General features: G+C 37.7%; 1 protein-coding gene across 1 annotated transcript; it reads right to left on the bottom strand.

Annotated features, from left to right (window-relative positions):
- Positions 1-5,243: 5,243 nt before the first annotated feature.
- CAAP1 (caspase activity and apoptosis inhibitor 1) lies at positions 5,244-22,962 on the bottom strand. The gene is made up of 6 exons (XM_057417049.1): positions 22,737-22,962; positions 21,777-21,977; positions 20,615-20,699; positions 19,515-19,590; positions 10,581-10,651; positions 5,244-5,794 (listed from the first exon to the last, which is right to left on the bottom strand). Exons 1-6 carry the CDS (start codon positions 22,863-22,865, stop codon positions 5,454-5,456), a joined length of 903 nt encoding a protein of 300 aa, XP_057273032.1. The 5' UTR covers positions 22,866-22,962; the 3' UTR covers positions 5,244-5,453.
- Between the last annotated feature and the right edge of the window lie 1,975 nt (positions 22,963-24,937).

Here is a 24,937-nt window from a genome sequence, read left to right as displayed (position 1 = left end):
CAAAGAAGGCATTCAGTAACTCTGCCATCTCTTTATCTTCTGTCACCAGGGCACCCATCCCGTTCATCAGTGGGCCTACATTGCCTCTGGTGTTAGTTTTGTCTGCCATGTATTTAAAAAAGCTCTTTTTGCTGTCCTTGACCCTTCTTGCCAGGTTTAATTCAATTTAATCTTATAAGACTTTGTCTGCATTTGTTCCACTCCCAACAGATTTGCCTATGATATAGCCATGCAGAGCTTGCACACAGTATTCCAGGGAAATAAAACTGGTATTTTGTAACTAAGAAAATGGAAATGGAATGCAAGATCACAGATTCAACATTTCATGGTGTAAGATACCCACCTCGATCAACTTTGCAGAACCAATTTGATGCAAAAGTTGAAAATTCAGTTTTGAGTCTGACAATAATCAAGACAGATCCCATCAGGAAAGATGACATTTTCCAAGGTGCTGAAGAAAGCAATGATGCACTGAATGAACTTTCTTTTTTTCTTTTCAGAGATGACTACTTAGGCTGTACAATGTAATAACCATGCAGTATTTACATTTAGGCTTTTGAGAATCAGTTTGATTAACTAGTATGGGGTTAAGTCTTTTTACAAGATTAAGATTTTCATCCAGCTTTCATGTATTCTGCTCACATATTTTAATATTAATGCCCATGAAACATGAGACTTGGGGAAAAAAAATCCAGGTTTTTAACATTTAAATTTGGCCATAAATAAAGTTAACATTGTTTGCTCTCTGTATATGGCAGATTGATTTAGCAATAAACATGAAGGTTTATATTGCTGGGACTAAATTAGATGACTTCATAATCAGCTTTTAATTTGGTGCTTGCGCTCCTAAAGTTACACTGTTGTTCTCTATATTTCTGCATCAACCACTTCATCCCCCTTCCTGGCTAAAACGCCTATTTCACAATTAATCTTCAATTATCTTCTGTGAAAAGGGCACATTTACCAGCATCAGTGATCTCACAAAGCTAAATCAGTGCTAACAATTTTAAGATGGGCATTTAAAATGCCCTACATATAACAAGTTGCTATGCATTCATGTGCACAAAACCTTTTATCGGTTGCTACTTTTTAGGAAAACCTTGACATGCTTTATCTACAGACGAAAACGAAGTAACTTCAGTAAAGACAACTGCTTTTGTAGACTAATACTTTAAAAATAATAGTAGTAACCAAGCAACCATTTACAATCTTTAAAGCCCCCACCACATAAGGAATCGTCTGGTGAAGAGACATAATTGCCCCTTTACAGGGTCCCCGCACTGTGGCTGCTGTTTGTGAAACTGTGCTTCTGCAAACACAGACAAGGCTGCAGGAATGCTACCCAGCTGCCTCAGTGGGTGAGATTCACAACACAGAGCCATGCTGCTCATGTTTAATGCCGCATTTCAAAAGTATCCTGGGAGAACTGCAGCATCTCAAATATCTACACAGATGATTTGATCCCCTATGTTCTACGCCTGCACCTACTTAGAAGCAACCTGAAGTCAGTGATCAAAATTATCATTCACTGTGACTAATAATTACAATAATTTTAAACAGCAAATAATGTATTTTGTAACACAGCTTAAGAAAACTTATGCAAGGCACAAGTCTCATGAGCAAAATCATAGTGTTACAAACAGAACTAATTCTTTACTGAGGAAATGCCTGTGATTTGCCTCTCAAAAGTGGCCTCCTGAATTATTATTCTCCATCAAATCATCATAAAAATAACATTAAAGCATCTGAACAGAAATAATAGATACTTTTGGCTTTCTGGGAAGTCACACCTTTTCATTTACCTAATACAAGCACAGTCATCTCTCCTCCTCAAAAAAAGCACTATGCTTCATCTATAACGACAGACAAAATTCATTCGAATATATTTCTGTTGCAGGCCAGAATATAATCAGGGTCTTTTTCCTCATGCTGACCAACACCAAGTGTATATTTTTTCCCAATAAAGTGGTTGATCAAAACCCCGTAGAATTGTTTTAAAATTTCATAAATAATTCATGACTTCATTTTACATACAAATTGACTCTTCCTTCAAAAGAAAAATTAATTTTATTTTTCCAGGAAAAATCAAAGAGATGTTTAGAAGTGAACAACAAAAAAATTGTTTAACACATTTTAAATATTATGTGTTAATGTAATTCATATGTAATCCATATAAATGGATTTTTTTAACTGTGCAGTAACATAAATCAGTGCAGGAACCCATATAATTTATCTGAGCTGTTTTCAACCTATGCAGCAATGATACAATATCCTACAAATGAATTAGCGCTTGTGTAATCAATCACAATCATATTTTTTATTTTTGTAAACAGCTTAATTTAATTTTCTTGGAATCCTTCTCTTTTCATTTCAAATTTAATTAGGCTGTAATTACAAATCTTCTTTGTCAGATGCACAGCAAACCTGTTTCTTCTTTGTCGCAGTGCTTATTAAAGTTAGCATACACAACTTCTTGATACAGACCTTGAAATAATAACCTTTGAGAGTTCAGCATACTACAAAATGAACTTTTAAAGGTGACCTGGAAAGCCAATAGGTAAACAAAGCTTAGTTCAGAAAGAAATGACACATACCTCCAGCAGCTGGGCAGTGGAAGAGAACTACATTCTAGTTTATCTAGTCTTCCTAGCCGTATTCCCTGATGCCAAATGAATGGTTCTACAACATCCCTGAAGGGACTTTGTATATTTGACTAAGTTATTCTGGTGGCACAGGAAACATATTTTTAATTAAACCTGATTTGCAGCCAGCTTTCCCACGACACCTTTACCAAAGCATGGCTTCTGCATGAAGTAACCTTTTGCACTTCCGTGGTTGGCAAAAATACATGTGAGCCACACAGCAGTATGCAGTCAGTTGGAAATCACCTTGGTGGCTGACGAAACCACAAGTGTTGAGAGTGCCAGCAGCAAAGGAAAGATAGAGGTCTATAAACATTTATTCTTTCTATCAACTGTTACCGTATTGCACATTTTACTTCAGTATTAAGGACTGAATTTTGTTTGTTCCTATTGCTTGGGATTTTGCAAGCCTCATCAATGCTATGGCACACTGTAGAACTGGCAAATGAACACTGACAGGAAAGAAGAGAGGCAGACAATAGGAGATAAGTTTTCCTACTGTTTGCACAGTAGGACTAGGAAACAAACGTCCTTGAGGTGAGATTTTTTGTTTCCATAGCAGGCAAAGTGAAGTGTTCATTGCCTTAAGGAACTAAGCATAGCAGCAATAAAACTTCTTTTTACAGTCAAACACAGTTCCACTAGCCTCTGACTCTACAAATAACAAGACAGCACATCAGGTTTTGCCAGCTGTCTCTCATTACCTGCTTTTGTTTCCCTGTAATCTAATAAATCACAAATTCACCAAACAGCCAAATGAAATTAAGTAGAGACAACATGCACACACAGTTAAGTTACCTTTGGAATTTGATATATATATTCTAACTTACATCCTCCATTTGCTAAAAACAAAAAATGTTTCTGCCATCAGTAACAGAATAGTCAGGAGAAATTCACTCAGGTCACTGCCATAATTTTGCAAATGAACACTGTAATTCTCAGCTATATTTAATACAGGTTTTAGTTTATAATCAAACTTACACTGCACTATTTTTCTATCATTGTACTCACAATAGTGTTGATTCTGGAGGAACTCAGTAAGACGTTAGGAAATATATAAGCTTGCTGCTGAAGACATTGCACTTCATGACCAAAAAAGAAAGGAAAATGGTAGAAAGCAGGTTAAAGGAAAAAAAAAAAGGAAAGGGAAGATAATAAAGGGAGGAAATGAAAAAGACATAATATTTGCATAGAACATCTGGAGTAATATTACAAAATAGCATGTTGAAATTATCTATGGTACTGCTGCTAAGTATCTAATTTACTTTATAGATAACAACAAAGGGAAAATCAGGACTAACAACATATAATAGTTTCACTTAACAAGGACCAGATTCGCAAACTTCATACCTAAGGGGAAAAAAAAATAAAAATCAATCTGTGTGTGTGTACAAAAACAAAACACAAATATTTTAAAAGGAAAAGGGGGAATGGGTTCAAACATAAACAAGGTAGATTTAGGTTAGATATAAAGAAGAAATTCTTCACTGTGAGTGGTGAGGCACTGGCACAGGTTGCCCAAAGAAGTGGTAAATGCTCCAACTCTGGCAGCATTCAAGGTTGGACTGGGCTTAGAGCAACCCAGACTAGTGGAAGTGGAAGGAACCCAACTAGTGCCCACAGCGGGTTGGTTGGAACCAGATGATCTTTAAGGTCCTTTCTAGGCCAAACCATTCTTGCATGCTATGATTCTATGGGTTTAATTAGCAGCCAAGTATAAAACCAGCACTAAATCAAAACAAATTCATAGTTATTTAATTGTAAGAAATCATGGGAGGAAAATTAATCCTATAATACAATTTACAGAGAAATGCCCTTGAAATGGATAAAAGTGGAATAATTTTAAAACCTTATAAAATAAATGTCCTTTCTAAAAAAACATATATACTGAAGTTTGGTGGATTTTCCTATTTACAGGTGACGTAACTGCATCAGTTAAATGTTAAAAACCTCAAGGTCTTCTAAATAGCCTGATTTGCTGTGTTGCCCTAAATATTAAATGAAACAGCAAAAAAAGCTTCACAGTCAAGAAAAAAAACCTCATTTTCTTTATTTCAGTTATGACACAGGACATAAACAGCAGAGTGACAAAATTACATGACAAACAGTATAAAAATCCACTATTTGTCACTTTCAGGCACTTTCATAACTTTAAAAATACCATGGTTCAACTGTGTATTTGAAAAGAAAAAAAAAATCCCTTCCTTCAGGAATTCAACTTCCTAATATTTAAGTATGCTTTTAAGTGAATAATCATTCATTTTTCAAAATACCTATGTTATGATGAGGTGGATGCCAAAGAGAAATAAGTAATCTCAAATCCTTTTACAGACTGCTGAAGGCAGTCACACAATGAAAGACCCCTTAAAAATGTTATTTTTAACGAAGTACATATAAATCAAATTTCTCAAATAGTTGAACAAGTTGTTAATAAACAAAACAGCTGGTAATTTCTAACCATGGGGTTAGAAAGAACTTGATTTTCCTAACCTTTCTGAAAGGCAGCAGGCTCCTGGTATATATACATATATATAGAGCTCTATATTCTGTGACTCCTAGAGGAGACAACCCAACACAAAAAGACCTGATCTCGGTATCTCGGTGAAGCATCAAACTACTCTGTCTGTGCACATCATGGAAGCAGCACACTAAAGGCAATGAAGCCAACTATCAGCAGCTGAAGTCACAGGTCATGATACAGAATAGGTTTTGAATGAGGAATGTCATACTCAACCCAAACATAGGTTAGCACTGAGGATAACAGACATCACATCCATCAAAACAAACACTGAAAATTTAATCTAAACAATCTCAGGGCTGTTTCTTTACATCACCAGCTTTCATCAGAGCCTTAATAGCTCTGGCCCTCATCTCAAGCTCCAGAAGCTCCAGCTGCTGTGCAGATGGCTGAACATCTGATGGAGCAATGGCTAAGGTTGCTGCTTTGGGCTCCTTTGAGCTGGACTCTGCCAACCCCAGTATCTCATTCACGCTTTTTTCAATGTCCTTCTGAAGGTCGTCTAACTGACTGGCTCCACTTCTGACAGGGTTCTCTTGCACATCTGGGCCTTCTTCTTCATTGCATGGGCCTTCTATGTCACTATCATATGCATCTGCATTAATGCTGAGGACATCACTATCTTCTCCCTTGCCTGTAACACAAGCGTAACAATCATACAGCTGCCAAACAGAAACGTTTTTCTTTCAACTTACAGTATCACTTCTGCTTAAAGGGTTTCTCTGCAGATGAAGAGTTGCAAAAAAAGATTCATGAAATGAAGACAACTAATTCCTCCTTTTTTTCTCCTCCAACTTTTAAGACTGATCTAATTTAGACAACTGTTAATGCATTTTTATGCTCATTTAGAAGAACAGGCAGTATAGCAAAGCAGCAGTACCACGAAAATTTATTCCATCCTATGGAGTTACATGATCTATTTTCCCAATTAAAATGTCTTGAGGTTTTTTTATAACAAGGAAGACTCTGCAGTGCAAAACTGATTACTGTTTATCTTTGAAGTAAACTTAGTAAAGTTTTCAAAACGTACTTTTAGAAATGCCACTTTAAAACTATTTCATGTATTTTAAACAGAGTACTCTTTTACAGTAGTAAAACAATCTCCACTTACAATTCAGAATCTCTCAGAAGTCCTTCAGACACTTGACTCAGTAAAAACATGAACACAGTTATGGCATTGACTTTTAATGCTGGGTAAAAGTTGCATTTTATTAAAACATAAAAAAAAATAAAAATAGAGGAGGCAGTGCAACTAAAAAAAGGCAAAACTCTTAAGAGAACCTGAGCAACTGTTCTCATAATTCGGCTAAAGTGAGACTGCTGCTTTTGACACACTGGCTTCAGAAATTATTAGTTCTTCACCAATCATTTAATCTGTGGGAACTTACAGTAGGACTTGATCCTGCTTAAAACAATTTATAGATTAGATGATGGTAAAGTTACTGATTCTAAAGCTTTATAATCAGTTTAGGTAGTATCACTATCTAAAGGTATAGCTGTGTTCCCTCTAATTAACAACAGGGTTCTAGAGCTAAATATCTGTGGGTTTGAAATACATACAATTTCTTACCATAAAGATTCAAAGAAAGTTTACATTCCTTATGAAGACAGGCTGAGAGAGTTGAGCTTGTTCAGCCTGAAGAAGAGAAGGCTTAGGGGAGACCTTAGAGCAGCTTCCAGTACCTGAAGGGGCCGACAAGAAACCTGGAGAGGGACTTTTCACAAGGGCACATAGTGACAGAATAAGGGGGACTGGTTTAAGATGACATTAAATTAGATTAGATATTAAGAAAAAAATTTTTACTCTCAGGGTGATGAGGCACTGGCACAGGCTGCCCACAGAAGTTGTGGTTGCCCCATTCCTGACAGTGTTCAAGGCCAGGTTGGACAGGGCTTGTAGCAACCAGGTCTAGTGGAAGAAGTCCCTGCCCATGGCAGAGGAGCTTGAACTAAATGATCTTTATGGTGTCTTCTAACCCAAACCATTCTGAAAAAGTTACTTTAGTCTATAATGATTCTCTATATATCCAAAATATTCTTTAAGATATATTCAGACAGTATTGCAAACCTGTTCTTAAAATTTTTTTTAATTCTCCTTTGAAAATCTGGGACAGCATGAAGACAAGGGAGCCAAATTCTTCTCAGCACTGCTCACTAACAGGATTAATGGCAATAGGCAAAAATTAAAACACAGGAAATTTCATCTGAACATACTTAACTTTTATACTTTGAGGGTGGTCAAACACCAGTGCAGGTGTCCCAGAGAGGCTGGAGTGTCTCCATCCTTATACATGTTCAAAACTCGACTGCACAGTCCTGATCAACCTGCTCTAGCTGACCTGGCAGAGCAGGAGCATCAGGTTCAATGGTCACAGAACAGTCCCTTCTAGTTTAAGCAATTTTGTGACTGATTCTTAAAATTAGTGTGTTGACATCCGGCTTTAAAAGATTCACTTTAATCGAGCCATTGATTTTTTTTTTTTAACTGTTACTTTCATCAACCCATACCTTTGAGTTCCTGAACCTCAAATTTGCAAGGCAGAAGTACAGATTTACAGGGACTGCTCATCAACAACAAAACAATCTATACACTCAAAATCCAAGCAAGTACTTCCTTTTTTTAAGAGCCTGCAGTCACAATCTGGCTGACATTCAAAGTATGTTAAAAAAAACATTGACAATGCAATCTACCACAGCAGGAACCTATAGTTTTAATACCTATAATTATCTTCCTATCACTGGCTTTTTTGCTCAAGATGGTCACACATGTTTTACTGCTGGAAAACTTCTCAATTTTTTTTCTAATAATTCTCAGTAAGAATGTTCTTTTGACATGAGTTTCAGATACAAGACAAAAAATCCTTTAAAAAGGAATAAAGGATATTAGAAGCAACATTTTTAGAAGTTTTTGGTTTACACTCCTGTTGCACTGCCTTTTATTATACTGAAAATATTTAAAAATGCAACAGAATAAATGTGAGATTTTAAGAAAACACAAATGTGAAGCGTAAAAAGCCTCCCCACCCACAGTGATTTTATTTTTTTCTTGAGTCTTTGTGCAAACCCCTCACATTAGGTGGAAGCTCTTATACAAGAATAACAGTAGAATATGGATTAGAAAAATTAAATTCTTTGTTCCAAATCAGTTTAATCAACCAACCTTAAAAAGAGAGCACTTTTAAAAGAAAGCTTCTAAACAAGGCTTTAGAAAAATACTACTCTCTTTCAAAATATTTTAAAATGCCTTTTGGTACATGCATGCATTTAATTCATTAGCAGTACACAAAAGCCTTAAAAAAGATCTGTTTTTCTTGGGGCTTATGACATTGCTGCTATCCTGAGGGTGTGGAGAAAAAAATAATCAATACTGACTACTAAGAAAGCTATTAATGCACAATTTCTGCTTAAAAAAAAAATAATGAGGGGATGGGAGTGAGAGAGAGAGGCAGGCAAGCAAACTAATTCTTATTTTCTAGTCAAAAAACCTCAAATTGGTTTTATAAGCAACAGTATCATTTTAAAACTAACTCTAAGGATTTTATTGATTCAGGATTAAAGATATTCACATATTCACTCCTGATCACAGGCTACAATTTTTCATGGCATTTCAGTTCCAATTTAGAAATACTGCCTCCAAAAATGTGTAATACTGCACTCATACAAGCTCACTGGCCTACAGATCTGAATTTAGCTGGTAGGCTTTATTACCCTCTTTTGCAGTGTGTTTTTACCCAGTAATAAAGATCATGGTTCATATTTCTCATTATCTTTTTCATTTTGATAAGTTTTCATTTTTTCTTCAGATACAGTTGCAAAATTCTTTTAGCACGCTTAATTCCATTTTTTAGTTTTATTTTATCCACTTTTGCATACCCTCTCATTCTTTTTTTTTCTCCATAGCATAACACACTGCAGCTCAGCAGAATGATTAGAGTTACATTTTTAAATTCATAGGGATGAATTTTGATTCTCAAAAGCTCTTTAAAGCTAACATGTTGAGTGGAGCCACTGTTACAGCCCAAAGACATCATGATACTCTGGTTGATTAAGTCATAAAAAACAACAATGAAGCAATCACCTACAACAGTCATCAACTCCCTTTCATAACAGAAAAGTGAAGAGATCTGCAGCAAATCTGTCAGTTCTTAGGTCAGTCCATATAGTACAACAAGCAACACCTAAAGCATTCCTCACGAAGCCACAACAACCTGCTCCTAAAAATTTTGATGCTTTTGACTCTTTCCTCTTTGTTTAATTCCCCTCACTAACTACTTCAGGAAAAAAAAACCAACATTTTTTATAAAGTTATTCCAAGAGACATCTTGTAGACAACATTCTGAACTGCAAAACTGGAGCTGCAGGAAGCAAATAATGTTAGATCTTTGCAGGAGAGACATATAGCTTAGAAGAATTTGCAAACCTCTTTGACTGGAAAAGCTGTTTCTGATGTTACTGCATATAGCTGGTCTAAATGAAAATAAGCAGACTCAGACAGAACACCTACAATTCTAGCGCTTTGTGCAAGAAAATAATACTGGCAGTCATTACACAGTGATGACTTAATGACTGGAATACAACAAATACTAATGCAGGTTACGAAAACTGTTTCCTGATGCAGCAGGTAATCAAATGTGCACCACTAACCTACCTGGCTTTTGCATTTTCTATTCTTTCAATCACTGTAGTTTCTGAATATCTCACCCACTACATTTTTGCATTTAAAAAGAGAAAATATACAAGACAACGTTCATCCTCAGAGATTCAAAGATTTAAGTGGGCACTTCCCCTGGAACTAACTTCAAGAAAAATGTGTCAGTTATTGGGAGTGGTGGGTATTAAGCACTGTACCATTGGACCTCAGCTCTACAGTCAAAGCAAGCCAGGTACCACATACTAAGACTGACCAAAATTATAAGCAGTCCTTTGGCAAAAAAATTATTATAATGGATTTCTGTGAATATCAAAACAGAGTACTGTCAACTCTCCTATCATCTCAACAGAAAGCAGAACTGACTCTAAAAGAATAGAGCAAATGGTAATAGCATTATTAGCAATTGCCTGTACCAAGAAACTGAAATTACTGAAGTTTCTCTTCAGCTGAAAAACTAGATATGAAGAGCTAAACGAATCTCACAAGAGCCTCAGATATGTTTTAGATGCTAACGTAGCAAATTTTTGAACAGCTGCAATTTGCTTTTAGCCAAAGTTACTACAATGTCTTCTTCAATGTTCCCTTCTCCTTTTCTGAAATTGGTCCCAAGGGAGATGTTGTAACCCCATGCAAACTGATTTCTAAGAAGGTGCTTCTCTTGCAGCTACAGTAGATTGCAGCTACTGTTCAAAAGAGAGCTGTCAGTTATCTGGAATTAGCCCCTGCCCAACAGCAAGAAAACAGATTTTCAGCCTTCTCCACCACATACCTTGTTTCGACTCCTGACTTTCCAGCTTGTCTTCTCTGAGACAGGATGTAGAGTCTATACTGTTGTCCTGTCTGGAAACAAGTAAGAAAATATCTTAATCTATACCTTTTACAATTTAAGAGAACTTTCTACGAAACATTTACTTTAATTGAAGAAATTATGTGGAAATTACGTGAAACTTAATTGGAGAAATTAAAGTAAGTATTTCCACTATGCTCTGGCCTTTCAGAGTAATAATCTTCACCAGTAGTCCCTTAGGAGCTTTTCTCTGAAACTCAGAATAAATAGTCACACAGTTGAATGACTTGAAAAAAAACTATCATTTCAGTTGCATTTATATAGTGCTTACTGTTTTCTTTTGAAATCAAGAAGCTATTTTCATGAAGTTACAATCACCCCACAACCATCCACCTCTCCTACATCACAACCTCACAGTTTCACAAAGGCACACTTTTTAGAAAGAAATGCAACTCAACTGAGATTGTATTCAGTATCTGCATTTCTCTTATTTCTTCTATTTCAGGATTTTTACCCTTGACCTGTAAAGTTTCAACTGCTTTATACAAAATACGAGGAAAAGATACTTCCATGAAGTGTTCATGTCCTTCACACATTCTGCACAGACTAGTTACATAAACTGTGAAAATACTGAGAAATATACAGGAAGGAGGAAGGCAGAAGGAACCAGAATCACAGGACGAGTTCAGTGGCCACATTTAGTGAGCATCTTGACAACTGAACTGCCGATTTCCTACCCTAAATATTGGTGCAGCACTGGTTTCATACATATTAATATGGAATCAATGCAACTATGCTGCAGTAGCTAAACAGCCCTATAAAAAGGAGAGCAGTATTCTGGTAACACAGATGTAAATATAATGACTTAACATTTGGGTTTTTTCCGTAATGACCTGAAGGCTTTTCCTAAAATTGAATACAGATTTTTATTTTTTTTTTTAAGGTGTCCAATCACTGTGTCAGGAGGGAGAACACCAAAACACTTTTAGCCATCCTGGCTTGAGAGAGAGTTATTTTGATTGCTATTTCCCTTTCTGTAGTAGCAAACATTACAAATCAATAGACTGTTCTATTTCTCCCACTTTTTGTGTCCATCGCTACATAAATGTGTATGGCAGCATGGAATAATAAAGGAGAATGTGTAGCACACAGCACCCAGAAAGACTTCTAAATGTTCTGCACCTTAGTAAAGAAAATGTACAGCCTTTTAATTCCTGTTGGAACTTCCATTCCAAGGCAGGGCTGAAGGAGAAAGAATGGATACAACTAGATTCAAATAGCTGTGCTGAGCGGAAAGTTCTGTATGCATGGCTAACCCCTTCAGAAAATTATTTAAACTTTGCCTCTTAACAAGAGAGTTTTCCAATTTGTTTTCTATTCCAGTCATCAGTCTTGTATTACAAAGGCCAGAGGTGTTGCAGGATGGATTACAGCCCTCACTCGTTAGATGTAAAATAAACCCATGAATTCAACAAATAAAATTTGTCTGCTGTATGTGGTATCTGTGTGTGTATGTGTTGAACAAATAAAAAGGTCTGCTGTATGTGGTGGTTTAGACATGTTAGTGAGAGTCTCTCTCCCGCTGTTATGGGGGAAAAGGAACACTGGGCAATCACTGGACTTCAACATGACATCACCATTTTCAAGTTATTAAGTAGATCAGAGGACAGGCTGTGGTAGAAAGTTTTGCTCCAATACACACCCCCATGTGGTCACAGTTAACTAAGACTACTCCAGTTAGCCTGTGCAGCCTATATCAGGGGAAACACCCTCTCAGTACTCAGAGCGCAAGCCACAGCTTACGACCAAGCCTTTGCTGGTCCTCCGCTTTAATACAGTGCTGGACTCCTGGATATTAACATTTCTCTACCCACCTCCACTACTGGGTGGGGTTAGGCCAGCTGCCAGCACAGACCACCAACAAAACCTGTCCATAACGCACTCACAGGAATTTCAGGTTTTGGTCTCTTGTCACTTGCCAAAGCTTATCTCACCCAGTTCTCCATTGTACTGTCTTGTCCATTAGGTTATGCATTTAATGGTGAGGCACCATAAGCACAAAGACCTAGCAAGGAGCCCAAGAAAATGGCAAGCAGAGGACTTTGAGTAACTTCACCAATGTAGAGGGATCACCCTGCCTGAACTGCTCCTAGGGCTGTGAAAGGACAGCAACCAACCCATCCTTCTGGCAATAAAACCTTGTAAGAGCAGTCAGCTAGAGAAATCACTTCATACACTGAAGGGTATTACTGTCTATAGGAGGAAAGGGGTCTTTACAGGATGCTGTGGAAGAGCATTTCAGGATTGCCCAAAACATACTGGCAGATGTCTTTTAAGGGGAGTGTAGAAACATGTAAGGCAGCATAGGATATTTAGAGGAAGAAAAAGGTGAGAAGAGAGAGAGACCATGAAAAAAAAATAAAAAAAGGAAAAAAAGAAAAAATTATAAAGGGCCAGTAGAGCATAAACAGCTTTGTCCTGCCTTCTTACTGAACTCTATCACCATACCATTCTTCCAAATGAGAGGATATTAATCTCTGTATACACGCATGTAGTGTGCCTGCAACTGCAAAGGAGACCATAGATCATAGAGGCCTGCAGAACTGCACTGCCACAAATTAGACAGAATGAAAAATGTGTACGCTTCCTCAAGGAAGTTCAGTGTAATGCATCAGCATGTATGGAGATGCTTGTAATTCACTAACAAACCTCAGGCTAGTCTAGCCAGCAAGTATGAGAGGTCTTGGTGTCAGGCACCACATCCACAACTCCTAACGATTTAGTCACTTGACTTTCAACCAGAATAAGCTGGTGATATACCCTGGTCATCACCAGGAGCAAAAGCAGCTCATGCTGCCCCTACCCTATCCTTCCTCACACAAACACGATTCATAATTTTGAACTGAACATCTGAACACCTCTGCACTGGACAGCACCATGGGAAAGTCAGACTTCAAACAAACAGTATCCAGGCAAGAAACTTGACATCTCTCGTATCACCCTGAGCTCCAATGCCAAATTTCACTAAGGAATTACGATCACTCCTTTGACAGAAGCCTCAGAGCTTCTGAGGTCTAGCATCAGCTGAAATCACCTACACCCATTTTAACAGCTACATAAAAAGAAATTATCAAATAAAGAAAACCCATTCACCAGAACTTGTAAAGTTTCCTCCTGTTGCCTTGACAGCTATCACTGATGGAAATAAATCAATGTTCTCTTTAAAGCAACATATGTCAGCAATTTTTTTTTAAACCAAAAGTACTTCTATAGCACATTTTACTCCTTCCAAATTGATTGGATTCGACTGTTTTTCTTAATTTTCACTACTTCATTTAACAGGCAGGCATTCTGCACCATCTTGTGGCCAAGCAGAAGCATTTCAGTTCAGTTTAGCTTTGGTCTTGTTAACCTTGTTTAGTTTGTTAGTAAAAATACTTTTTGTCCTAATTATCTATATTGCTTATAGGGCTAAGGATGGGTAGCACAACATCATGTCTTCAAACAATGTCAGCAGAAGATGTATTAACCTAAAATTAAGACACGGCACACCAGCATACAAATTTAATACCCTCTTCCATGCCATGATCATAAGTGATCATAGTGATTTGTATCTCTATATTCTTATCAGTCTTTAAATCTACTTCCCCCTCAGGATAACAGTTAAGTTCAAAGTCACTCTTTCAAGAGATAAAAAAAAATAAAATGCTGAGTTTAACAGAAAAACATTTGCACAGTATATTCTCTTCAGCAGAAAGAAGCTAACTACTACACTTCATTGGTGACAAATGCTATGAATATCTATTTGCCCTATGCTAGCTTTTCACATTGATATGCTCCACACTAGTGCAGTGTTCACCTGGGCTCACATACATGGATTCTTTATAGAACCTGTTACTTCCAGAAATCTGCACAGCTGACAAAGAAGTTCAGGTTTGAGGGTAGCTGGGTACAACTCCAGCAGATTATGAAGAGTGAGGTAAAACAGCAGCACAGGTCAGGAAAACGGGTACTGGTCAAAAGAGCAGATAGCTAAGGATTAAAACTGCAACACTGGTTGGTCACTAGGATATCAACCTTCAATAGTAGTAACTGTTGTGAGAGACCAGGAGGAAAAGTTCTGTGACAGAAAAATGTATCTTAATGTACCATGCAAGAAGACAGTCTGACAACATAAGATACAGTCATGCTGTTACAGGGCTTTTAACTGTTGTTAAGAAACATAAGAAAAATCTCTGGAGTGAGCCTTGAGATCAGTATCTCTGCTATTTTTGGCATAAAGGTTATGTACCTTCCTAAACTAAAATTTGTCTTGGCAGTTCCAAGTCTAAAAAAAATTTCTAGTTGAGTCCCAGGTCCTCATAAGCTTCCTGAAAATTTCTAAGGGCCGCTTTCCATGAGAAATGAGAACTAAAAAAAAAAAAAAGAAAAAAGTCCTTAGGAAGCAGTGGTCCTCAGGAAAGGTATCCTAAATGACAGATGCTAATCAGTTTAATGAGCTATGAAAGGTCCATCAGTCTGATTACAGGTGAAGTTTGAAGATACCAGAACACAAGACAGTGAACAGAGGCCAAATGCAGATATATCTGTTCAGTGACTCATGTAGCCTATTGTTCCAGTGATTCCAAACAGTGAAGATAACCAAATTGCCCTAAAGATGCAAATATCAGATGGCAATGGCATGCTGGAACAGCCCAGTACCCAGGAGCAAAACATGTTAAAACAAGGCACACCTTTAAAATACTAACCTTTCTAAAAACAAAACAAGCAATACTGGACTTATGACTGCAAAGCACTAAAAAGCCTAAGAATTCTTGAAAGAGTGAATATTAAATTGCAAATTTTCACACAGTAAAAAAATAAGCACATTAGAGTTTCAAAGCAAAAGATAATTTGCTCACGTTATACACAAGAATATATGATCACTAACAATACCAGCATGCTTGTTCTCTCACTATATGTTTTATTACTACAGCAAATAATTTACTTAGTCTTTCTGTTAGAGGGTATTTCAAGAGTCAATACAGGGAACAGGAAAAAAGGTCTCAAGAGCATGCTAATATCTTTTGAATGAGATGGAAGAATGTCTCCTTCATTTTGTAGGACATGAACTGGCTAACTCTTTTTAATTAATTGTCATTTAGTTTGGAAGCATAGCATACAACAATGCTCTTGGTTTAACAATATTCCACGGCAGACAGTAGCACAGAAACACTAACAAAAATCTGAGAACTGCATAACCAAAAATCTACACAAAGTGAAGCAACAAAGCTATCTATTGTAACAGCAATTTACAGTTATTGGCAAATACTTGCCCTGCTTCTTCAGTTCTCTTGTTGGCTTATTCTAGGATTTCCAGTGTTTAACTCAGGAAGCAGCTAGCGACAAATAACAGAGCAAGTGTTTTACATGCTAATGGAAACGTGAAACTTTTATAGAGCTGAAATTTAGGAATAAGCCTCAGGACTTCCAGTTCTGCTGTCAGAATGAGGATACGTGCAGCAGAAAAAGGCAGGCTTTTTTTTTCAATTTACAATTACAGATGCAATACCATCCAAAACATCACACAAAGATCTGCATTTTGCAATCTTCCCTGCACCTGAAGAAACTAAATCTCTGCTCCTTTTAGATGGTACAGACAGGAAGCTGGTATTTAGAGACAGATAAGTCTCTATGCCAGCAGGACGAGGGATGGTCAAACTACACCCTTCTAAGAAAGCCTGTATTTTTTAATACATTTGTAATTTCTTCAGACGTATTAATTTAAGATTTCTGGATTTCTACTGATATATAGATTGCTGAAGGTACAAGTTCGTTGATTTTTTTTTTTTAGGAACAATAAAAGAATAAAAGAAATAAACCAATGTTTCCAATCAATTAACAAATTTTTTACTTATCATTTGCTTTTCACCTCCCATGTTTACATGTCCATGAAAACAACTAAGACAAGCTTTATTTAAACAAAGAAGCTTTAATGTTGTGTCATTGATAAAATGGAGAAAAAAGTATTCATTTACAAGAAAACAAGTAATGAAGACAAACTAGGAAGAATGAACAGCAAGAATAAAAAAAAAAAGAAACCGCCTTTTTAATTCTGAAAAGTCTTTTTTCTTCCAGGGCAAACAAATTCACCCATTTAAACTCAGGTTACAATTAAAAATGTGACAACGATTACAAACAACCTAAGTTAAGCTTATCAGTACGGTTTTCCCTATTTGTTCACTCTTGCATCTTTAGCTTCCCTGCCTACTGACTGACTTGCTTCTGTTCTGGCTGAAACACAAATTTTCTGAAGTTTTGCAAACTTGCATTTACATTTATTTACACAGAGGTTATGAAAACAGTTAACCTAAATGCCAGAAGATTAGAACTACTTCGTAAAAAGGGCTTGTGGAATTTTACAGTTGTAAAAGCGTAATACTGCTCTACTTACTGAGCACTGTGCTTAATGATTAATATAAACCTTAATTGTCCCCATTTCACCTACTTCTTCCTATTCCTTCATTTCTCTATCATCCAAACAGCTTTGCCATTTTTTTTTTATTGTTAAGGCTAACACAGCTGAACCTATGAGACAAGGCTCTGAGATAGCACCCATCTGTGTAGCAGTACTATTTTTTCACCCACTGCATTTTAAGGGGAAGGAAGTCACAATTCCTACATCAACATATCTTGCCTGACCAGCTTGGTTGGGTCTGAAATATTAATCAGGGTGGAGATAGAGATATAAGAATGAGGGGAACCTCAATGATTCTGTTCATCAAAGGAAGCAATCTGCTCTATAACTTTGATCAATATCTCTCAGCTTTTTACATTTTTTAAACATAATTTCCTATTTTTGCTCTCAGTTACTCCTCACATCTTTCATCAGCAACATAAGGTGACCTAGCTTTGTCACGTTTTGGTTGAAGAACTTGGGTCAGTTTTAATTCTGCTATACCTCAACACAGCTATGAGAAAAGGTAAACACCACCAACTCACTTTGGTTTACTCACTGCTTATACCTGGAATATTATTCATGCAACATAAAACCAGTAGATTCCCAAACTGCAATTTATATCCTATGGATGTGTTTTCCTGGAACTTTCCTACTTGCCACAGGCAATTTAGTATCTTCTGATACCTGCTATTTAAAAAAAAAGTAAATCCCACTTGCTTATTTTTTTTTCAATTCATTAATTGTCAGTAACAATTTCCCCCTTTTAGGCTTTTAGTAGCTCAAATCATTACTATAAAGTAATGCATATAAGCAAGACTTCACTCAATCTACTGTCATAAATACATGTCTCAAGAGTAGTTTTGAAACATCTTCCAGCCATGGAACTATGCAGCCATGGAACTGCCTTTCTGAAATCCAGCAGCACTAATCCTGCCATACCTCTTAAAGGTGAAGAGCATTTAATGTATCTTGCAATAGTAAAGAGCTTGTGAATTAGGCCTTAAAGAAAACATGTTATTTCTCCAAAAATCAAAATCCTGGGGCATTTTTCATGGTTTCCTCAGCCAACAAGTTTGTCTTCTAATTTATTTAGAAATTTACTGGCAAAATATCAGTCATTTAACAGAGACTCCTTTACATAGAGACTTGGTATTTAACATATTTTGTATTTATTTTTTTTTTTAAATACCCAGGCATGGGCGATGTCCAAAGTAAGAAAATTAATCTACATAAACAGGTGTACTGACACCATTCACAGATCATGTAAGCAATAAATAGCAAAAACGGGAATACAGTCACAAATCAGCTCTAAATGGAACACCAGAAGAAATAGTGCCAGGAAGTATCAAAACTATCACACAAGAAAAACTGAAACATAACTTAACTTAGTATCATTCCATTTGCTAGTATATTTGTATGATGAGATGTGATCAAAGAAAAACTACTTCATTCAATAACTTTATAATTTGTTCTTAGTCAAAGACAGGATCAGAAACCAGGTCCCTTAAATCAAAAATACTGACCAGAATGTGAAATATGGATTATTATCACCACCTTTCCTAACCATTTGTTTCTAGTTGGTACACCTAAATGAACCAACTAAACCAGCAACTACAAGGAACTTTAATGTGCCTAACATTGGTATAGTCTTGTATTGTGTCAGAGGTTTATCAAGTTTGTGCACTGAATCAGTGGACCAACTGTAATCAGGTCAGCAATGAAAACGGAAAAGCTTTTTGTCTTTTACAACCCAGTTAGACTCAAAAAATTGTGGGTGTTAACTAGTAACTTTCTTTTTCCCTTCACTACTTCTATAGAAACTGTTGGGATGAGTTCACCTATTCAATAAACTGACTTTGTAATATACTACAGAAGACTTGTTTTCAAATAACAGACAAGTATTTTAAGAAAAGTTTAAAAAGTACTGGCCTTTATGAAACTGACAAATGCCAACCTAAAACCAAGAAACTAGAAGCTTCTGTTCTTGGAACTCTAGACATTCTACAACATCCCTGACTGAGAACATGTTGCTTCAATTGGGTCAGGAATGAAGGAACAGAAGAGTGCATGAGGAGTGATATATCTCAGCTGAATTGAAAATAAACAATTCACCGAATTAAGTGGGAACAGGCTACTTAACCTGCTGTATCTCACTGAAAGAGCATTAACCTAAACCGTATTACTTCACTTCTGCTGCAGGCTAGGAGTGTGCACATGTTCAATTACCACAACTCAGCTAGCGGGCAGTAAAACCACTATGAAACCCAGTTACGTGCTTCAGACAACATTATAAGGTGACAAAGTCACTTTACAATTTAGTCCTTGCTAGCAGTCACAGCTCACTGTCATTCAGCTGAAGTAATTACATAGTCAAGGATATAGTGACCAAGTCTTCCAATGTTATATTTGATCATTTCTCATAAAAAATGACTGCATTGTTCAGGAATCTTAAATTCAATGTTTTGTCTTTTACTCACTGACTGACTGATTCACCTCCAGTGTTGCCTCTTCCATCTGCTTCCTCTTCAGGATCAGAATCAGCTCCAATCTTGCCTAAATAAACACAATGTCAAACATGAAAATTTAAGCAGGTGATATAATTAATGCTATATAGTTAGGCTTACTCTTAACGACTGCAATCAGCAGAAGTTTATTCTCCTCAGTTAAAGCAGATGCTCTAAAATTAGACTTAATCAAAACCAAAAACCTTATTTGTGAGTTTTCTGCTAGCCAGGTGGCTGGCATTTTTCAGTTCTACAGTATTATGAAAATACCCAACAGAATACATGTTACTAGTACAATACTATAGACACTAAAAATAAAGCACAGGAGACAAAAATAATACAAGGTACTCTGCAACATTCAAGATTCAAAGAGTTCCACTTCATTGAGAAGACAGAATATGTTTACAAATAAATGCTACAGCCCTCAAATAACAAGTTCAAGAAGGTACTGAAAAGCTGGAATGTCATATCCTTAATTTAAGTTCATGAACCATTTGTCTCAGCAGAGCAGAGGGATCCACCCATAATCCTTTAACTACACCAAATATCCTAGTACAATTGCTAATGTAACTGAACTGGTATTGCAGTTATGCAGATGTCCCTGCAGGGAATCAGGAAACAATTTAATGTCAGTTTATCTAAATTAATGGATTTCAAACAATACCTCTATACTCCTAGGTTTGTTTGGGTATTTTTTCTTTTTTTTGTTTGTTTTTTTTTTTTTTAATGAGTCAAAAGCTTTGTTCTTCATTTGGGTACTAAAGAAAAGAAGTTTATACTACTATTTTCTGAATGTGTTCTGAATAGCGTCTAAGTCAATGGACAATTTTATTCAAGCTTAAAAGGTCAAAACCAGCATATATACACATACACACCCCCATACATGCTATTAGCAGGTATATATACATAACACTAACATATGTGTGTATACTAATATGTGTAAGTAATAATAAGTAATATATACTTATTAGTGCATATATGTATTTATAAAGTAACTAGAGAGAGAGTGAAAATCCAGTTTAGAAGCAGACTACTTTCTGGGGTACAGTGGCACTTAGAAGTTTCATTCATACCTTCAAGTATCTTCAACAGCTTTTTTTCAGATAACAACTCCAACTGCTCCAAGCAAAGCCTTTTGATTTCATCCATGGAACAGTTCTAAGACAGATAAGACAGACCGCAAACTACTAAAAATTTCTGAGGAAAGAGTAATCATGAATAAAAGAGTAATCATAGTAAGTAGCACTCTGACTGTGTTGAATGAAGACTTAACTCAGAATGCAAGTCCTCTCCCTATTCTGACCTTCATTGACAGAACTGCTGAAGAACACCAGGTAGGCTTTTCAGCTTTGACAACTACCAAAAATAGCGTGTATGCTTTTTTCTGGAATGGTGGTAAGGAGATGAAGCAATACAACAGTATCTGTTACTTGATCTGTGGCGTGGAGTTTTTACTGCAGCTGCAACACTGAACAGTAGAAATATTGGGCCATGTGTCTGAAGCACACAACACCAAACAATTATAGCCGTGTTTGGTCCTAATTCTCCATCACTCGGGAGCAGGTGAATCACATAATTAAGCAACAACATTTTAAAAACTATTAACAAACACCTGCATTGCAGGCGGCACTTCGTCTGCAGCCTCTTCTGTACAGACTAGTAACCTAACCTACTTTTACCAAGTCCTGCCGTTCACAAGACTCAAAGGGCACATGTACTAAGCCAGTAAAACTAGGAACACTACCACTAAAGTCCACAAAAGTTACAACTTCAGAAGCTATTTATCAAGAAGGGGTTTTACTGCCTCATCACAGATTTTAATTTAATGCCATACAAAGAAATTCAGCTGACACAAACAGAAATCAACCTTTCATTAAGAAAACAGCATATCTATTAGTGAACAACACTACTGAATCTTAGTGCACACAATTACGAAATTCCTTTTGCATTTACATAACAAGTAGAGACACAGTATACAAACATGTAGCCCACAGTTCAGCAATGGCTGAGCACTGGAAGAAAGAAGTAAACTGAAATAACTACATCAAATCTTAAGAAAGTCTCGCTTTCAAAGACATAAACAAATGTCAAAGGCATTTGTTTAAGAAACAGACAGGCAGCTTTTAAGCTGGAAATCCACTATATGTGAGAGATGTGTTTTGTTATACAAGCATTCCAGCTTGTAAAAAAAGGTATATAAAAGGTATGTATAAAAGATAAAGAGTATTTCAGCACCTTTAAAATATCAGGGAGCATCTTCTGTAGTTTTTTCTCTCCTATGACACAGAAACACTGTTGAAGCATTTCTTTTTTGTCTGTGATGTAGAAACTGACAGGTTTGAGTGACACACTGAGATCTAATCCTCCTTCTTCTATGTCACTGAGCTGATCAGCTTCTTCCACTTTTTCTCCAGGTGGCACACTGCATTTTGCTTCCTATAATAAAAGAGAACAAGTAGTGTTTCCACCTTTTTTTGTGAACTGCAGAAGAAGGAAACCTACAGCCTCATTCATGCTTGCAACAGTTTTCCCTTCATAAGGTGCATCTTAAGGTGGACTTCTGAACTTCCCTACAGTGTTTTAGCTAGCAAGGTAACTGCATTACAGAAGCTACACTTCTAGTTACTGAAACCATTCTTATGAAAGAGGAACTTTTAAACGCTTAAGGAAGTGAAACATGCTTTTAAACACTCACTGTAAAATATTAGCTGCAAATACCTAGCTGCTGTTTATACGTGAAAGCATGCTTTAAAGCAGCAAAAATCCATTTGTCTGATTTGCTGTACAGTAACATCAGTAATCTCGTAATTTACAGCCAGAAACACGCTTTGACATCCCACACTTCACTGAGGAGGGTGCGTCACGCGAGTGCGTGTCCTGGCGCACCTTCATCTCCTCGGAGAGACCCACACCCAGGGCCGGTCACGGACCAGCCTCACCTCGGAGGCCGCACTGGCATGTCTCTGCTACCGGTCGCGTTCTGCCCGGTGCGGCGCGGGCAGCAGCCGGCCGCAATTGCCGGCCGAGAAGAGGGCACGGTCACTGGCCCACGGTCCCTGTCGTAGCCAAACGGCAGCGACCGCCGGGCGCCACGGAAGGGAGACGGGCGGACGGCAACGGGGAGCGGCCCGAGCTCTCCCAGTCAGAGGCGGAGGATACGCAGCAGCGTTAGGCTGCCCCTCCCTCCTGCACTACCTCTGTGGCGCCGTGGCTAAACTCAGTCCTCCGCCGCTTCCTGTCACCGCTGTCCACCGCGGCTCCCTCGGGGCAGCAGGACCGCGACCGGCGCCGCTTCTTGTCGCGGGAGGACTTCCTGCCCGGCATCCCCCCCTGGGGCCCGCCGACTCCGCATCGACGCGCCGCCACCGGCCCGCCTTCCGGCGGAGCCTTCACAGGCCGCAGCGCCGCGTGCCACGCCCCTTCCGGCGGCCGCTGAGGTGAGCGGGGTCCTGTCTGCAGAGCCCCCGCCGCGACGGGACAGCTGCGGCGAGAGCGGCTCCGCACTGCGCAGGCTTTCCGCTTGCCCGGGTCTGGAGCGGTCTTGGGATCTTTCTGTAATGTTTTTCGGGTAGCGAGGTGGGGGATACAACTGTTCGCAAACGTAGGCAGGCCACCCGTTTACAAAAGTATCTTTGACCCTTCGTAGGGACGGTTTAACCTCCACGGGACCTCCACGGGCTGTAGGGGCTCAGCAGCCTCACCATGAGCTGCACCATGGGCTGCAGCGGAATTTCTGCTCTGGCACCTGGAACACCTCCTGCCCTCCTTCTGCACTGACGTGGATGTCTGCAGGGCTGTTGCTTTCACAGGTTCTCCTCTTTTTGGCTGCAGTTGCCATATACATATATATGTATAAATATATGTATACATATAATAAATATATATAAATATATGTATTTATACATATAAATATACATACAAATATGTATACATACATATGTATAAATACATATATATATTTATACGGTTGCATATGCAAGGCCATGTTGAATGGGGTTTGAGCAACCTGGTCTAGTGGAAGGCATCCCTGCTTGTGACAGAGGGGTTGGAACTAGATGATCTTTAAGGTACCTCCCAACCCAAATCGTTCTGTGATTCTGTGATCTTGCTGCTGTTTAATTTCACAATCTATTCAGCACACATTATTAAAAGATGAGAAATGTCTGCTGTTGCAAGACTTTGGATTTGTTGATACTTTAAAGGAGAGTGAGGAAAAAAAGGGAAAATGATCATAGGATATAGTAAGTGATCAGCTAAGACTGCTTAACTAAATATTTTTAAACAAAGAACTTCACAGAATTGGAACCAGCAGATAGTAACATTTCCTAAATCATTTAGTTACCCCTTTAGTATTGATCTACAGTACTACGCTTCTCTAGTGGATTAATTTAGTGTATTACATCATAGAGGAGAGACTGCATCCAACAATTCATGAATGTATAGTTTAATGCTTTTAATGAAATAGGTTTGCAGACTGAAGTTAGTCTATTTCTGCCTGCAACCTGAGTAGATTTTAAAAGTCTGCTTAAGATCAGACCTTGGGGAGGGCAAGGTCCATCATAATAAACATAATTATGGAAATCTTGCAATTTATATATCCCCAGTTAAGTGTCTGTAGTCTCCATTTGTTTTGGCAAGTACAGCAGCTGGTGTTCACCTAAGTCAGTTTTGATTCCTCATTCAGTTCCCTAGTAAGACATTTCATATTGTATGTTGAGTGATGGTCTAAGCAGATCCCAAGTACTTCCCTTTCATACAACCTAAAGCAGGCCTACTGAGAAAAGTTTAATGTAAAGTGCTACTACATGTTATTTGCTGTTCTATGAGCTTCCATTCTAGCTTGGAAAAAGATGCCAAAATAATGATTATATCATCTACTGAGAAGCTTTGAATTCATAGCAGAAGACGCAGTTTCTCACCAAGGGGCTCTTGAAATCTCTCAAACATACGTTTTACTGTTCTCCTGATGAATCACAGCAGGAGCACTTAGTACACAGAACAAGCTATTTGAGGTTTTAATGCTGTGGACAGAAAGCTGAGTTCTGTGCTAGGCACATAATTGTTTTCAGTGTCCTCAAAATATTCTATACAATGTATACCATGGACCTCTTCTGTGGCACACTTCCTAACCATAGATTTAGTATCCTTCCACCAAAACAGAAATTTCATCCTGGTGGCAACCGTAAGGTCTTCTAGTTGTTAGTGATCTCAGCAGCAGATTGTGTAGTACACATATATATATATATATATGTGTGTGTTCATGTACAAGCATGCTTACCTGTACCACAGAGGAGTTTCAGAACAGTGTAATTTAAAACAAGACCAGTAACAGTTACTTATTTTCAAGGTAATGCTGACAAAAAGAGGACATCTAGTTATACATCTAAAGACAGAAA

The sequence above is a fragment of the Pezoporus wallicus genome, unplaced genomic scaffold (assembly GCF_028554395.1).
Source record: "Pezoporus wallicus isolate ANWC-B61680 ecotype Strahan unplaced genomic scaffold, APGP_CSIRO_Pwel_v1 contig_2771, whole genome shotgun sequence".
Taxonomy (NCBI): domain Eukaryota; kingdom Metazoa; phylum Chordata; class Aves; order Psittaciformes; family Psittacidae; genus Pezoporus; species Pezoporus wallicus.
This window is presented reverse-complemented; position numbering and strand designations above follow the sequence as displayed.